At 40.0% G+C, this 15,145-nt stretch overlaps 2 protein-coding genes across 2 annotated transcripts; one reads left to right on the top strand and one right to left on the bottom strand.

The window, feature by feature from the left end:
- Positions 1–4,246: 4,246 nt before the first annotated feature.
- cxxc1a (CXXC finger protein 1a) lies at positions 4,247–9,115 on the bottom strand. Its single transcript, XM_030784430.1, has 15 exons — positions 8,972–9,115; positions 8,584–8,699; positions 8,336–8,436; positions 8,104–8,234; positions 7,802–7,957; positions 7,447–7,596; positions 7,128–7,235; positions 6,779–6,966; positions 6,193–6,400; positions 5,952–6,062; positions 5,708–5,757; positions 5,366–5,462; positions 5,078–5,230; positions 4,509–4,663; positions 4,247–4,398 (listed from the first exon to the last, which is right to left on the bottom strand). The coding sequence occupies exons 1-14, from the start codon at positions 8,972–8,974 to the stop codon at positions 4,517–4,519; spliced, it is 1,719 nt and encodes a 572-aa protein (XP_030640290.1). The 5' UTR covers positions 8,975–9,115; the 3' UTR covers positions 4,247–4,398; positions 4,509–4,516.
- Positions 9,116–10,279: 1,164 nt separating this feature from the next.
- LOC115821198 (myoD family inhibitor domain-containing protein) lies at positions 10,280–13,485 on the top strand. Its single transcript, XM_030784964.1, has 5 exons — positions 10,280–10,364; positions 11,382–11,538; positions 11,809–11,952; positions 12,109–12,354; positions 13,117–13,485. The coding sequence occupies exons 2-5, from the start codon at positions 11,418–11,420 to the stop codon at positions 13,374–13,376; spliced, it is 771 nt and encodes a 256-aa protein (XP_030640824.1). The 5' UTR covers positions 10,280–10,364; positions 11,382–11,417; the 3' UTR covers positions 13,377–13,485.
- Positions 13,486–15,145: the final 1,660 nt, after the last annotated feature.

Here is a 15,145-nt window from a genome sequence, read left to right as displayed (position 1 = left end):
ATGAATTCAATTATGAGTACAAAATTAAGTTACAGGAGCAATCCAACTGTTGAATAAGAATGGATGGTAGTTCCATCCAGCGGGAAACAGAGACTTAATTTGGCCTAATCTTCTCAAAATGTACTTACTGAAAAGTGGCGGCAATCATTAAAATTACTCAAACAGTGAACAAAAATGTACAAATTATGCATATACAGTGTGTAAAAAAAAAAAAAAGTATTTTAGTGGTGACAGTGAGGAATAACACAGGGATGATAAAGATTGTAAGATCTGAATAGCCAGTCTCTGGCTTTGCTTCAAAAATGCATGTCAGACATGCTACAACTTTTATCTTATTTGTTGTCATTTTCTTTGTGAGACAACTGTTCATATATAATGAACTTTTATACTTGAAACCATCAATATTTGAAACCATTGTATGGTTAAGATTTGCATTTATCAATCTGGAGTCCATACAGTAGTAAAATCTCTATTAGTGTTGTGGCCTTGGTTTGTAGCTAGTTTGAAGCTCGGTGCTTGTTTCATGTGATTTAGATTATGGAGTGCTGAATAAAGTATTCTGACTGTTCTTTTTGCTAGTGACTTCTGTTCTCTCTTCATAAACTAGGCCTACATGACTACAGAAACTGGTGAGCAGAATCTAGCATCAATGGACGATTCATAATCTATATCGACACTATTTTGTTAAAAAATGATGATGATGATGATTATGATAATAATAATAGTTAATTCATTAATTTTAGGAGAAACTCAGTAAGTTGTAGCCCCGAGCAAACACAATGTATTCGGCACACGTAAACTTTTTAGCATAACGTCAAACATTACTTCGTAAGCTTAACGCAGAGAAATCGTGCTGGGTCGATATTTTGAACCTGACAAACAAGATCATATTGCCGCAGGACACCAGGCAACATTCCTACTGCTAATATGTAACTGCATACTGGATAGAGTCTTCACAGTTTGAAAAAATGGGGTAAGAGTCGATGAGAACTGACAAGATTAGATTCTGACAACATATGATAAAGAATATAGAGCAATATTGATCCTAGAAGTAATGGTTATTTCAAGAATACATCTGTAAACGGGATTTGTTTCCCGCAAAAATGTTACATAAACTTTGTTATAATTAAAAATTAGGCTATGCTATTCGAGAAGGGCTTCAAAAATTTTTGTGTCATCAACATGGTATCTGTGAACAGACCGTTAGATATTTTAAAGCCCCAGGCATGGCATGGATTTTACTGACAATGTATGCTTTTTAATACAACTTCTGTTTTGTTAGAGGACAACCTGGACTGGCTTTCGTAATAAGTAGGGCAAAATGAAAATAATTCGATGACGATTTTGATAACGACAAAACAAGTATACAGAGAGCATAACGAGTTTTATTGAAACGTTTAACTAAAATGTTTCTTAACTAAATTGGTTAACTAATAATAATAATATAATGATAATTTATTGTACTTTCACTCAAATCAACTCATGTCTCCACGTAAACTTAAACACTGCTCCCGAATCATACTTTGCACAAGATAGAAAATAAAATATAGATATTTCGATTAATCTTTTGATAAATGACGTGGTATATTGCAGTGATTGTTCTGGCAGAAACCACTATACTCCCACAACGCCAAATTATCAACAAGATAGATTTCTTTCGATTACTGAGTTGCTGCATCCAAAACTCCTCGCGAAGTAGCTAACTTAAGTAGCTAGCTAGCATCAACCGCAAGAGCGCGTTAAATTTACGTAGCTTACGATAGCTGATTTGCTGGTACGGTTACGCTTCACGTTTACAACTTTTTTGAGTTATGCAAACTCATATTGTGACGATCAGATTAATAATGCAAATCAATTCTGTCTGACTCGTTGATTTTTAAACTATGTGAATTCCACAAGATAGTGCAAATTAAATTAAATAAAAAATCGTAAAATGGCAATCAACAAGGTTAGCTCAGTGAGTTAGCGCGAAAGCTAGCTAGTTAACGACATCGCTGGCGTTTCGCGCTCCAACGTTGTAGCTGAATGCAGTGATCCTATTGAAATCAAAACAGTGGATCTCTGATCCATCGCTAAAAGAATTAGACCACTAATTAATCCGCTTCTACAAACTCAGGTAAGTGACCGACTTTTATAGTTCATAAAACGAACAAAAATTAAATTGATCTGTCCATAAACCCATATTTTTAACAAATCCGTAAGATCTTAGGAAGTGGGCTAAGTTCATGAACCCTCCTTGCTCCAGTGTGGTGTGTGTGTGTGTGTGCTCACACAACCCCTTGCCCTCCCCCTCTCTCCTGCGTTCCTTCTTTGCATTAGCATCGGCTTTCCCGATGTTGCTAACCAACGCTGTTTAAAAACGGTGGACAGCGCTCGCCTGGAATGAACCGTGTGGCTTCGTTCTATTGCCATATCGCAAGATCCCATTTGCAGACACCATCAGTCAGTTAATAGGACATGCATTCCCAACACAAACTCCGTAACAGATGTTAAAAGCAAGAGATCTGAAAGAATACAGGGCAACATTCTCACCACAACACGTCTTTTCATCGGTCCCACCGCTCCTCTGCCCCTCGTCTTTCCTTCGATTAGCGATACACTTGGGTACTGAGCATGTGCAAAACAAGAGCGCCGTAGGAAGTGCAATCGCTACGTTTACGCTATGTAATATGAACAGAGTGAAGTCAAAACCCGTCTCAATTACTACTTCGCTTTGAGAGAAATACATGTGACACGACTAGTGAACAACAGTGTTACCTAAACCATTTTACTGAATATATATAGTCTGTATACGTGAAAGACTAAGCACATCGACGTTATGTCTGAAGCTTACGTTCTCGAACGTTCGCATACTCAGAACCGCAAATGGGCCGTAACTGAAAAATCCATTATATTAGTGGTAAATTGAAACATGACATTAAATAAAACGTGAATTTTCTTACCCTGCTGTCAAACATTTAAAAGATTACATGACACGAGAATACATTTCAATTATTTGTAAACTTTGGTAAATACATCCTTCAGTCACCTCACTCATTTATTTGTGGCATTTTCTTAGCTGTCCTGCTATTCTAGGTAGCCTTCGCTGCTGTCAGGATTTATGGTGCTTCTTGTGCATACGATTGTCTTCGTCAGCAGATGTAAATGAATGGTTTGACAGTTGGTCTGAAACTAAAATTGGTCGTGTGGATGAGAATTTATTTTAAGTAACGTTCAATTATACATATCATATAATTTTTCGGACTTGACTGATCACATTGCCACATGAAACTGAATTCTGTTTGTAAAAAGTCCTTTCTGTGAATGACATTTTAATCAAAAGATTTTATTTTTGCTTCTATTTCACATCTACCCTGCAAACACGAGTGATTATAATGTAGTAATAAGCGAAGTCCAAAACTAGAACTGTGCTCTGCGACTGAGACAGGGCATTGTTCTACTTTTCAATAGTCACTGTGCAGCAGACTGAAAGCATGGCCAGTGATGTCGTCTCTACCGCTGCTCAGCTTACTCCGCCATTTATACACTAGTCCGACACGATACCACTGCCATGAGGGAAGTGTGGATAAGGCGTGTCTGAGCAGCCCCTGCGAGGAGGCCTTGGAACGTAACAGATCGCATTGTAGATCTTTGCTTTGCGCTAGCACCCCCACCTCCTTTCCACAATTTGTTTCGGCGGCTGTGCTGCCAACAGCAGCGTTTCTGTTGGTACAAATACATATTGTTTAACGATGCTTTAACAAAAATTGACGAAGCATTTGTTCAGTAATGTTTGGTAAAAGATTATAACACGAATGAATCGTAGCACACAGATTTGAGACGGAAAACACGTATTTGCAGACAAAAGCCGAAATAAACAAAAGTTTAATATACCACTAGAGGGCTTTCAAGAGAACTCCAAAATCAAACGGGTAGACAGAATATAACCCATGCTTTCGAACCATGGTCTAAAGCTCGATCACGTATATTCCGAAGAAACTGGAAATGCGACCGCCAAACCCCTAATGTGGTTATGTGACACATGACATCTTTAAGTGAATTCATGCTTAACTGACAATCGCAGTCCTCACTAACAACGCACGTGAGACGTTGCAAAAACGTCGTAACAGCTTTTCTGTCGTTTTCTGCTCACTTTAAAGCTCACAACCTAAACCCTAGTGATGTATTTACAGTTTGTGTTTTAATATTTTTAATTCTTTAAACAGTTCTAAAACCTCAACCAATTCACCGTATAAAAATGCAAACATGCACACCTACAAGGATATGAAGTAATACAGAGAGATGATATACAATTGCTGACAGTTAAAAATTAGGTAACAACTAAATGGAGCTGTGCTTCTAGGAGGCCTCCAAAAGGATTTCCTCATTTCAATGGGAGCTCATAGGGGTTTTTTGTTTCTGCAGAGACAAAGTAAAGAAGAAGAAATTAGACAAAACAACAAAGCAGAAAATATAACGCTTGGTTTAAATCATTAAGATAGTTCAGTGGTAATGAGGAGGGAGGAGACCTGTGTGACTATCTGTCCTTGGTGGTCCGCAGGTCTGTGGTGATGGGGTCATGTTGGATGGTTTGGTGCAACATAAGGGCCAGAAGACCAGCACGGTTGGTCATGGCTGCTCTCACATTACGTTCCTGTTCAAACAGCTCATCCAGCTTATACCACTACAGATGAAAGAACAGAAGATGTGATATCACAAACTTAAAACAAGAGTAAAAACTTGTTTGCATGGATCATACCAAATGGTGAAAAGCAAGCAACCCCTCTCAATTTTGAGTGCCCAGTTTCCCCAAAATCTTGTAAATCTCTGCCTCGGGTGTCAGATACCAACAGTCTAGGTAAGGAAAGCTACTGCACAGTTAATGTGATATATGTGAACACAGGCGTTGCATCTGTTCACACTATGAGCTGCTTAACATTGCCAAGCAACATAGTGAAAAGGATGCCTTAACCAGCTGTGCACACAGAGACCTAAGCAGATTTTTCCATGGCAATCTCCCATACCAATGCAGAGCACCATGGCATCCTAAACATCCATAAACGGAAAGTGAGGGGTAAATAGCGAGGAGATAACTGACCACTCTAACTCTCTCCAGATCCACCTCAGCCCTTCGCAGCTTCTCCCAGCAGTAGTGCTTATTACATTTGCGCTTGGACACCCTGCAGTACTCTCCGGTCGGCTCGAACACGTCACGCACGAGCGGACACCCACACACCTCGTCCGCGGGCACCTGCACGGGGGGGGGGGGGGGGGGGATACGTTTCAGCGAAGTGTGGACAGTGAGGTTGTACTATCAAAGAGAAACATTAGGGTCTTTGGAATTTGTTCTCTGTGAGCAGGAAACATTGGATGATGAGGTGCAGACCTTTGGGTCCCTGGAGTGTTCTGGGCAGAGGACCTGAAGTCTCTTACAGTATGTTTTGCTTTGGGGATTATACACATCACAGAAGAGTCTTGTTGCACTAAAACAAATGAAAAAAAAAGTAAAGTTAAGTATAAAAGACTGGTTAGATCCTGAAAGACACTTTCATTTAGCAACGCTGTTTTCCTCTCGGGATCATGAAAAATATCATTTTACTCAGAAAAATGTTAACTTTTTTTTTTTTAACACTTTGAGAGATCAGCAAGTTAATATATTTAGTGCAAAACAAAAAACAGGTGTTCTATACACATTTAGTTTAAGAGGCAAAAATACAGGTATCCTTACCCTTCTATACGCGTAGGATACATGGAACCAAATGATGTCTGACTCTCATACTATTTGGAAATGAATGAAAAAACAATCGGTGAAAAAAAAATAACATCTTTTTTTTTAATGCCAACACAAAACAGATTAAAACAAGAAGAAATGCCCAACCCATATACAACATCAACTTGCATTATTCTTTATGAGCAGGTTGCATTTACAATGTGATAGTGAAGACAGTGACAGGCGGAACTGACTGGCTCACCTTTGCATAACATCTCTCCATGTGACGGAGCGCCACTTTTGGATTAATGGGGTGACTGCAAGACACACAGAAAATCTGGAGGTCGGTGTCGTCACCATCACCCTCATTCACCTGTCGGAGAACCCCAAGAGACAAAGTGTTTAGTAGGATATAAGTAAATAGCATACTGACTAACAGACAGATACAGACAGATTAGATGAATAAGTTATTTCTACAGCCTGTATGGACTTGGTGTTCTCACCTCTTCATCCTGCTGCACCACCTGTTGCTTGGCTTTGGCAATGATGCCTTCTAACTCGTGGAAACGACGCTCCATTTCGGTGAGGCGCATGCGGGCAGACTGTTGCTCTCGACGGATTCGTTCCAGAAGCTTCTTGCCCTGCTCCTCGGCAATGCAAGGGCTCTGCTGCCACTGCTGGATGCGCTGAGGTAGAATCTCATAGATTCGGCTGGTCAGACAACCAAGAGACGCATTAGCTGTTAATACATCTGCCAATCCCTACAAAAATGTAGGTTATTATTCGTAGTTGTGCGTTAGTGTTTTAGGTCTGCTGTCTCACGTACACATGTACGTTTTTACCGTGCTGAGTGATACCATATGTCAACAACAGAGATCAATGAATTAATCAACAGAAACCTTGTCAGTTTTAAACTCATTTGGAATGAGAGTGGTGTTATTTTTTAAAGCAGTAAAAAAAAAAGAAAAAGAAAACAAAGCCACGTACATTTCACGTAAACTCGCGACAGCCTGTTAGTAGCATATTTTAACATACTGAAGTTTTACATCTGTACGGCCGTCTCTTTTCAGTTATGTAAACAGTGCTTACTTGGCTGCGAGTTTCATGCCGCAGTCATCGGAGCAGTATTTGGAGTTGGCGCGTGCCGGCTCCACACAGCCAGGCCCCAGGCACTGCTGCACCCCACTGCTGTCCCGCGTCTCTCCCCTTTCGCTGTGCCTCACTTTGTCCCGGTGCTTCTGTTTCTGCTTGTGCCTTCGGACTTTACTCTCCTCTTTCTGACAGAGACGGACAAAAAGGGCACAGACGTGTTGACGCGTCTCCCTGTGTACTCGCCGTATCATCCGCTATGCTGTTTTCCACATCCAAGGCGATAATCAAAGCCACGAATCCCTGTATGTTACCGAAATTTTAAAAAACGTTGTTTTAATCTGTTTACCTTCTTCTCCGATCTTTTTTCCCTCCTCTTCACGTGCTTGACTTTAACAGCTCTTTTACGTGAGGCTGGATCAAGGAAAGGTCCATCCTCTTCGTCACTATTCCATCCCTGAAACAGAAAACTAATACTGATACACAGACTTACATGGATCTCCCTCTTAAATGCACAATTAAAAAGCATCAAAGATGAAGACTACTTTTTTTTTTTTTTGGCTGTATCAGACGGTTGCATTACAGAGAGAAATTGCCCTGTGGTAAACTTGTGATACAGACACTATTGAAGCAATGGGATGAACTCGTATAAGAACTAAAGGTGGTACCATGTTTTCTTCGTAAGCACCTCTCCGATACTGCTGGTAAAGCTCCAGTTCGTTCTCGCTGTACTCGTCAGACAGAGGGGTGTCTCGTGAGTGGTGTTCCCTTCGACCCCTCGTCATGGAATATTCCTCATCCTTCACCCGCAACATTTTCTAGAGGTCAGAGACAATATACACGTTGTCGTGTTCAGAAAGATTCAGACCTCAACTGTATGCTACTCTCAACACAACTCTGAATGATCAGCAATGTGTAAACAGCCTACTGATGGCTTAACTGCCCCAATGCTCCACGGCGATACAGAATGAAAATGTAACAGTGCAGTCAGGTATAATGTCCCGGGTATGTGGCGATATTCACCCTCGCGCGGACTTCACACTGTCTGAGCCTGCACTTCTGTCTGATCTTGTTGGGTCCGCCGAACTTTTTCATGTCTTTGCAGAAGTCGCACTGAGCGCAGTCTTCTGTGCGTCTGCACGGCTCACATTCCCCACACATACGGGCCGAACGCTTTACCTGCAATGAGAAGCGATGGTCCCTCCTCTTCATTCGGTCAACAGATTAATATAACAGTTAAGGTACTCATCATCACTTAAACTAAAACAGGGTGTCCATCGTATTTTGGGGGGTAGTTACTAAAAAAAAAAAATCAAGATTTTTACCCTTGATCCACGGCGACGATCGATCTTGAAATCTGGTGTCGCGTGGTCACGCTGTTTCTCCATCCGTTCAATTTCCTCTTTTTCACGTGTTTTCTTGGGTCGGTACTTGATCTCTAAAGATTCGTCTTTACCTGCAAAAGACGTGTTGACCTCACTCATAATTCATATAAAAATGTAGAGGTATAAGTTCAGAACTAACATAATGAAAGTAAATTATAAACTAGATACTCACTGCGACATTTCTCACAGTACCACTCCCTTATTGATTTAGCCATCTTCTCTGATATATTAATGCAGTCTCCATGAAACCACTCATTACAGTTTTCACAGCCACTGAGTGACATAAAGCAATACAACATTTCAAACAACCAAGGAGGTTAAACGAACTTTCATCTACGTTGACCGTTACTGTAAGGCCCACGTGACAAATGAAAAAAAAAAAATTCAACTGAACCATGGAAACCATTCTTGCCAACTTACATCATGAAGCAGTTGATGTCTGGTTTGCGGCAAACACAATAAACCGGCGCGTTCTGCCGACTTATCCCCATGTCCGGCCCTGGTGCTGAGTCAAAGTCCGATACCTCCTCACTATCCTGAGTAACAACAATCAGGTTCATGAAAAACACAGCCTGCACGGGTCTGCGCGCTTACTTGGCACAGAAGCCGGGCAGATAAATTACCCTGAATTATAAAGTCACACTTTAATACAATAACCCAGTATTAAACATGCATAGAACACCCTTTGTGTTTTACAGTGAATATCATCGTAAATCCGTCTATATATCATATGAGTTTGGAGGAAACGTCTATTGTGTCTAACGTCTGTCTAGGTCAAAGGCTTTCATTTGACCAGCTAAACACTTACCATGTTCAGTAAAATGGTGGTTTGAATGAGCACGAATAACTGTCAGAGACAAATTAAACTTTAGCTACAGGAGCTGATCTTCACGGTACTCTTAAAAAATCCTTTAGCCATTATCTACAAAGGATTTTTGTATTTAGGCGTATATCTGTTTTCACTTACACCCGCATAAACAGTGGGGACCAGTTCCAAGCAAATTACTTCCGTTTTCTCTCCTTCTTTCACAGATCGAGGAACGTTAGAGATTGATGGTGCCATCTAGTGCATTTTCGCAGCAATGCATGATTAATCACAAATCAATTACTCTAGTTGTATCGTTTTTCCACGTAACTTGCATTTAAAAATGTAGAAAAAAAATCTGTTTATGCCATCCGTTCAAAGGAGGTGACAACTGGCCATCTGTTCAAATTTCACAATCGCCGAAGTAGTTTTTTTCTTCAGATAAGCACTTTATTTCCTTTTGTATTACTGAGGTGACTACTTGATTGTATGGCGATTTTGCAGATGTTTTTCAGTGTTCCCACTAGTGAGCAGTGTGGAATAAGAGAAGAATGGGCTAGGTCTTAACATCCGTCTGTTCTATAAAACTTTGACCGAACTAGTCTCTCGTGAAGAATAAAAAAGACTGCCATCTTTAGCATCTTAGACCAAATCCTGACCAAAAGCCTAACAATATTTGATTACATTTCAAAGACAGTCAATAAAGATGCTGTTTGTTCAACAGTTTCATGCATCCAACTCTTAGATTTTCGTAACACTGAGATAAACAGGTTTTTCTCCAGCGAGACTCGTATCATTTAGATGCAACAGTAATAGATCTGAATCATAGAACATATTTAGAGGTGGCGAAAGTGGAGCAGAGCAGGAGTTCACACAACATTGGTAAAATCAAAAGTGGTGTATGAGCGGTGTGAAATTTGGCATCTGAGCCTCTATTATGGCAACAGACAACAGACAAATGGGTTCAAGTTTTAATTAACATTCGTTTGCTCAGAAAAACAGTCAATCTGTCAATATTTCAGTAACATATTTTGTTCATGAATGTCAGTGCGAGCATTATAATATTAAAACAAATTAACATCCGCCAATAAGAGGACTAGAGACAGCCTATGTGGCGTTTAAAAGCTCTCTACTGCCCTAAGAAGTTTGGCTTCTTTACAGCTGTTGGATAACCGTAATCACAAATGGACGGGAAAGAGGACATGATAACGTTTTGGACTTCCAAACATGCGTGTTTGCGCAGATACGTTTGGCTCACTCAGAGGAACTACACAGACGAGTTTCCGACTTTGCCAGAAGACTTCGGGAGAACGGCGTACAACATAACAGCTTTCAAATTACTTTTAAACTAGTTTTCAATCTTCCGAGGTCTAAGACTGGCTCACATTAAATCAAGGTAAGTAAAAGTAGTATACATATATATATATATATATATATGTTGTCTTACTTAATCAAGCCTGGTTAATTAAATAACATGCATTCCAGAGCCGTTGTTGGTTTTTCCTTAGTCATAACAGAACTGTGTGTAGTTGATTTGAGAATTTTTTTCCTTTGCAGTTTAATCAGATTTCTTTTATGCCTTATACCGCATTGTTCTGTGGAAAATTTAAACTGTTTCGATGTAAAATATATTCCCCTTATGTTATCGCAGACAAAAAAAAAAAAGTTGTGCGGCTTTTTAGTTAAAAGTCATTAAACGCCTTTTGCTATTTGTTTACTTTTGCCATTGTGTGGAGCCTGTTTTTTTACACTCTTTTGTACTTATAGCACAATATTTCATTGGGATCACTACTTAAAAACACTTTCTTAAAGAGATTGTGTCTGTTGGAGATATTGAGCCTCAGTTTATAGTATAATGACCGTGTGTGAGTTTATCACTTTAACACGTCGCAAAAAATGGACATACTGAGTAAATTCTGATAATATTTAGTTAGTTTGGTGACAAACACAAACACTGCCACTATTAAGAAGAAAACAGAGTTTTCCCGTGCTCATGTAAACCTATAAAAGTGTTATATGTCACGGTGTTTTTATAGATATAATGGCGCTTCTGTGACTTTTATATATGTGTAAAATGTGACTGAGTGTTGACTCAACACTCAAAACAGTTAAAACATTTTGTTTTTAAAATTAACCAGTGAAAATATGACCTCAGTGTAACCTGAAATGATGTGTCTATTGCACTGGAGCCTACACTTTTACTAAGGGAAAGATACATGCATTGCTACCCAATGCCGTCAGTTAGTTTAGGCTCACCCCTGGTCTGTCTGCCTCTGATAACGCATCAAATCCACAGAACTGCTGACACTGTCTAGAGTGAGTGACATACATTGACATACAGAAGTGACGTCATGTATCCACATGCTTTTGACTCCTACGGATGGTGGTGTTATTTATTTTTTATATTTGTCAGACTGATTGAAAGGTGTCTCAGCTTGAGACAGGAGTCATGGACTTACAGCTACAGGGCGGAGGCAACGACAGTGGCCAGGATCGGTCCAAGACTTCAGATAATCATGAGAAACCTATCACAGCGCTGGTGGCTACTGAAGCAACAGGAGACTGTGCAAGTGAGAAAGCTCCTCTAATTATTAACACCTATGTCTTTTTTTCCCCCCTCAAAAGTTCTGGTGAATCAAAATTCACATGTACACTTTTATTTCTTTTGCTGACACTAAATTCTATGTGGTGGTGACTGGGCAACATGAATTTTATTTGAACATGTCACGTTTCATAAATTGAAGGCATACCTTTCGTTAATGTCTTACAGCACTGATTGTGGTTCCAAAGCAGCAAGGTCCATGAATATTTAGATTATATGTTTTTGGTGTGTTGGGCAGAAGTTACCCCAGAGGACAACCAAGGTTCTGACAGAAAGGATCACAGGGCCAGTGATGAGTCTCTGACAGATGTTGTATCCACAAATGACTGTGCACTCTTGCTCCCCAACCATAAACCAGCAATTCCACTAAAAACTGAAAAAGGTCGGTAAATGTAATTTACCGTGCTTTACATACACACAAAAAAAAGCTGCATACTGGAATGGCTATGCAAAAGAAGCAAGTAATATCTCAGTATTTAAATACTCAACTAAGCCTTTTTAATGAGTTTAAATGACATAAATCTCTTTCCCTTTCCAGAGGACCCTTCCACAGAGAGACCAAACCTTCCGAATGGCCACACATCTCTTGAGGGTGTTTCCAGTGGAGCGCCGCCCATCTGCACACCTCCGTCCCGTTTAAGTGGCCAGATGGGACCTCTTTCCTCACAGCCTCAAACGTGCAATGGACACAGTCACTCAGACAAGAAACGTTTACCGTCCTCCACCAAAAGCCAGAAAAGTTTTAAAGCCAATGCAACCCAGATACAGCAAGTAGCAGGAGATGGTGAGAACATTCGTTTACCTGAATCTGGATTTTGTATCTTTTTAGTCTAAGAGCTGCTCCTGAAACGAATGAACCTAATCTTTATCAGTGTTATTTTGGCTTGCTTTAGAATGAAAGAAACAAGACCCCACCCAGGAGTACATGGATTTGGTTTACTGGAGGGTGAAGGCCCTGTTTTATAGTTTTTATTGCACTCAGAAAATATTTGACATATTGTATCTCATGGTAACCCCTGCAGTCTACTACATACTTAACTTTGGTTGCACAGTTGTCTTGAGAGGTCGGCTACTCTAAGGCTGTTTTAATTTTTATAACAGTAAATTATATCGCAGGGCTCATTCGATGTAACCGTGGGTCATTCTCTCATTTAAAGTTCTGAAGTACAGTAATATTTCACAAGAGCTTTAAAACTGAAAACTTTGCTTTATATATAATTGTGTTACCTTCTCTGAAGTATAAAGGTAACGCAGTTTAGTGAACAATTAATAAGTAAGTAAATGCTACTCAGTTGACTCATGTTTGGAAAAACCCAAACTTTGTGACATTTCCCTGATAAAATCAAAGCAACTTGAAGGCAAGTGCAGCGCTTTCAGATTAGAAAACCGTTCACGGTCAGGCAGATAGATCAAATTTAGTGATAAACGGGCATCACAAAATTGACGTACTTTTACATTCAGTTAGCAGTTTTTTTTAGTAGCTAAATGATAATGTGAAGTGTGGAAAAAAAAACAGTAATGGTGTATGTCTGCGGTGTTTTTGCAGATTGCTGCGTTCACTGTGTGTTGGCTTGCCTGTTCTGTGAGGCGACCTCTCTGTGCTCGGCTCTGTCTCAGTGCCTGGCGTGCGGACAGGGCTGTGAGGCCCTTTGCTGCTGCGGAGAGGCAGCCACCGAGGGCTTGGCGTGTTGCGGAGAAGACGCGTGCTCTGCCATTCTGGATTGCGCCATACTGGAGGATTGCTGTCAGTCTTCGGACTGTTTAGAGATCTGCCTCGAATGCTGCTCTATCTGTTTTCCCGCTTAGGTCAAACCAGAGAATTAGGCATAGGAAACGAATTGTGAAAGTCTCATTAAGGACATTTTAGCACTGACTGGAAGGTATGGCGAAGTATTGGACCACGGTAGTCGTGTGAATTTTTTTTTTCTCCCCGTTGTATGCTGTATTTATTATTTTGCAAACTATATATTTTTTTTTTTTTGCAACATAGATCAAGACTGGATTCTTAGTCATGTGTGAAATAACTCCAGAAACAGAACCCCCGGAGCTTGTGGTTTAGTTGACAAGTGCTTAATCTGTCTGTCATTAAATCATTCTGATTATGAATCCCTATAATACCTCGAGGCTGAAAGTACATTGACTTTTTATCAAAAGTACAAAATAAGGTTTTTTTTTATTTTCATACATTCGGCGTCAAGGTTTTCTCGCTGCGGCATTTTTTGCGGAACGCTCGTCGCGCTCCCTGAATACCCACGTAGCATCTCTTGAACGTCGTTCTTTTGCGTTTGCTGAATGTCAATTTGGAACAAAAGCCACTGCAAGCTTGAATGTCCACTCCTAAAACTGATGTAAAAATAACTTCCCTGGATAAGCATTAAACGTCCGCATATTATTCTGGGCATGTTGAATTTCACAGCCTTTCTCCAGATGACTCTGCGATGGCCAAGCTTGATGCTGTGTTTGTGGGCACTGCTTTAAAGAGACTAGACCTGTTGAATCTGGCCGTATGTTAGAGTGGGGGGGGGGCGGGGGGGGTCGCAAGACAAAAGATGCGGAAGGCGGAGAGAATGTCTTTACCCAGTGACCCACAAAGGTCTTGTCCAGTCTCTAAAAGAAGCAAACACGCCAGAGTACCCACTGTGGACGCGACAGCCCAAAAAGCGCACGCAAGCTCGTTAATACCTTAGACCAATCAGTCAGCCGTGGAAAGATGTAAAATTTGGAAATCACCGCTTTTGACATTTTTGCTAATCATGACCCTTACCCCCAAAACGTGTCGTTACCCCAGACGGTTTTAAACCAAACGCTTGGATCTTTATTCTTTTGTATTTTTCGGCTAAAGCGCGCTGATTTGTCTTGTCAGTAATGATGGTGTCGGACAGCTTATGAAACTGAAAAGGGGAAATACCTAAAAGGTAAAAAAAAAAACAAACAAACAAAAAAACCCCCAAAATGTCATGTTCCTTCCACAATATGTGTAATCTGCGTGCATTCATGGCATCAGAGACATTTAATGATTCTTGATGCTAGCAGACATTTCCCTTAGTTATCTCTGCTCTGTCTCTAGCCTTCGGCCCTGCCAGGGTTCCTGACCTTTGTCTCTCTTTATGTCTTAAAATAACTCTAATTCGTTCAGTACACAAATGGATCCATGGACATAAAATACATATATGAGATGTGTCTTCATCATATGTATCATATATATTTTTATGATTATAGTTTTATGATTTGGACAGGCCTCTGTTGTGCCATGCCATTCCAAAGTAAAAAAAAAAGAAATCTCAGTTTTTCACATTTGTGGTTAGATATGTGCGACTAGCTATTAAAAACTTAAAAATATGCACCGCTACACAGTCTGTCCAATTCTAAAGCCATGCAACGATGCTTTTGCAATGATGCAATGATATGTTTTTTTTTTAAATTAACCTCTTCACTGGAGCCAAAAATATAAACAAAATCATATTAAAACCTGGGACAAATGATGAATATGATGTAACTACAATGATTTAATTAATTGGTCGAGCCCGTATTTCCAAAAGGCAAACATAACATTTAAAGGAATTAATAGCACAACA

Source organism: Chanos chanos, chromosome 9 (genome assembly GCF_902362185.1).
Source record: "Chanos chanos chromosome 9, fChaCha1.1, whole genome shotgun sequence".
Lineage (NCBI taxonomy): Eukaryota > Metazoa > Chordata > Actinopteri > Gonorynchiformes > Chanidae > Chanos > Chanos chanos.
Note: the sequence above shows the minus strand (reverse complement) of the source record. Positions and strands in the feature narration are given on the sequence as shown.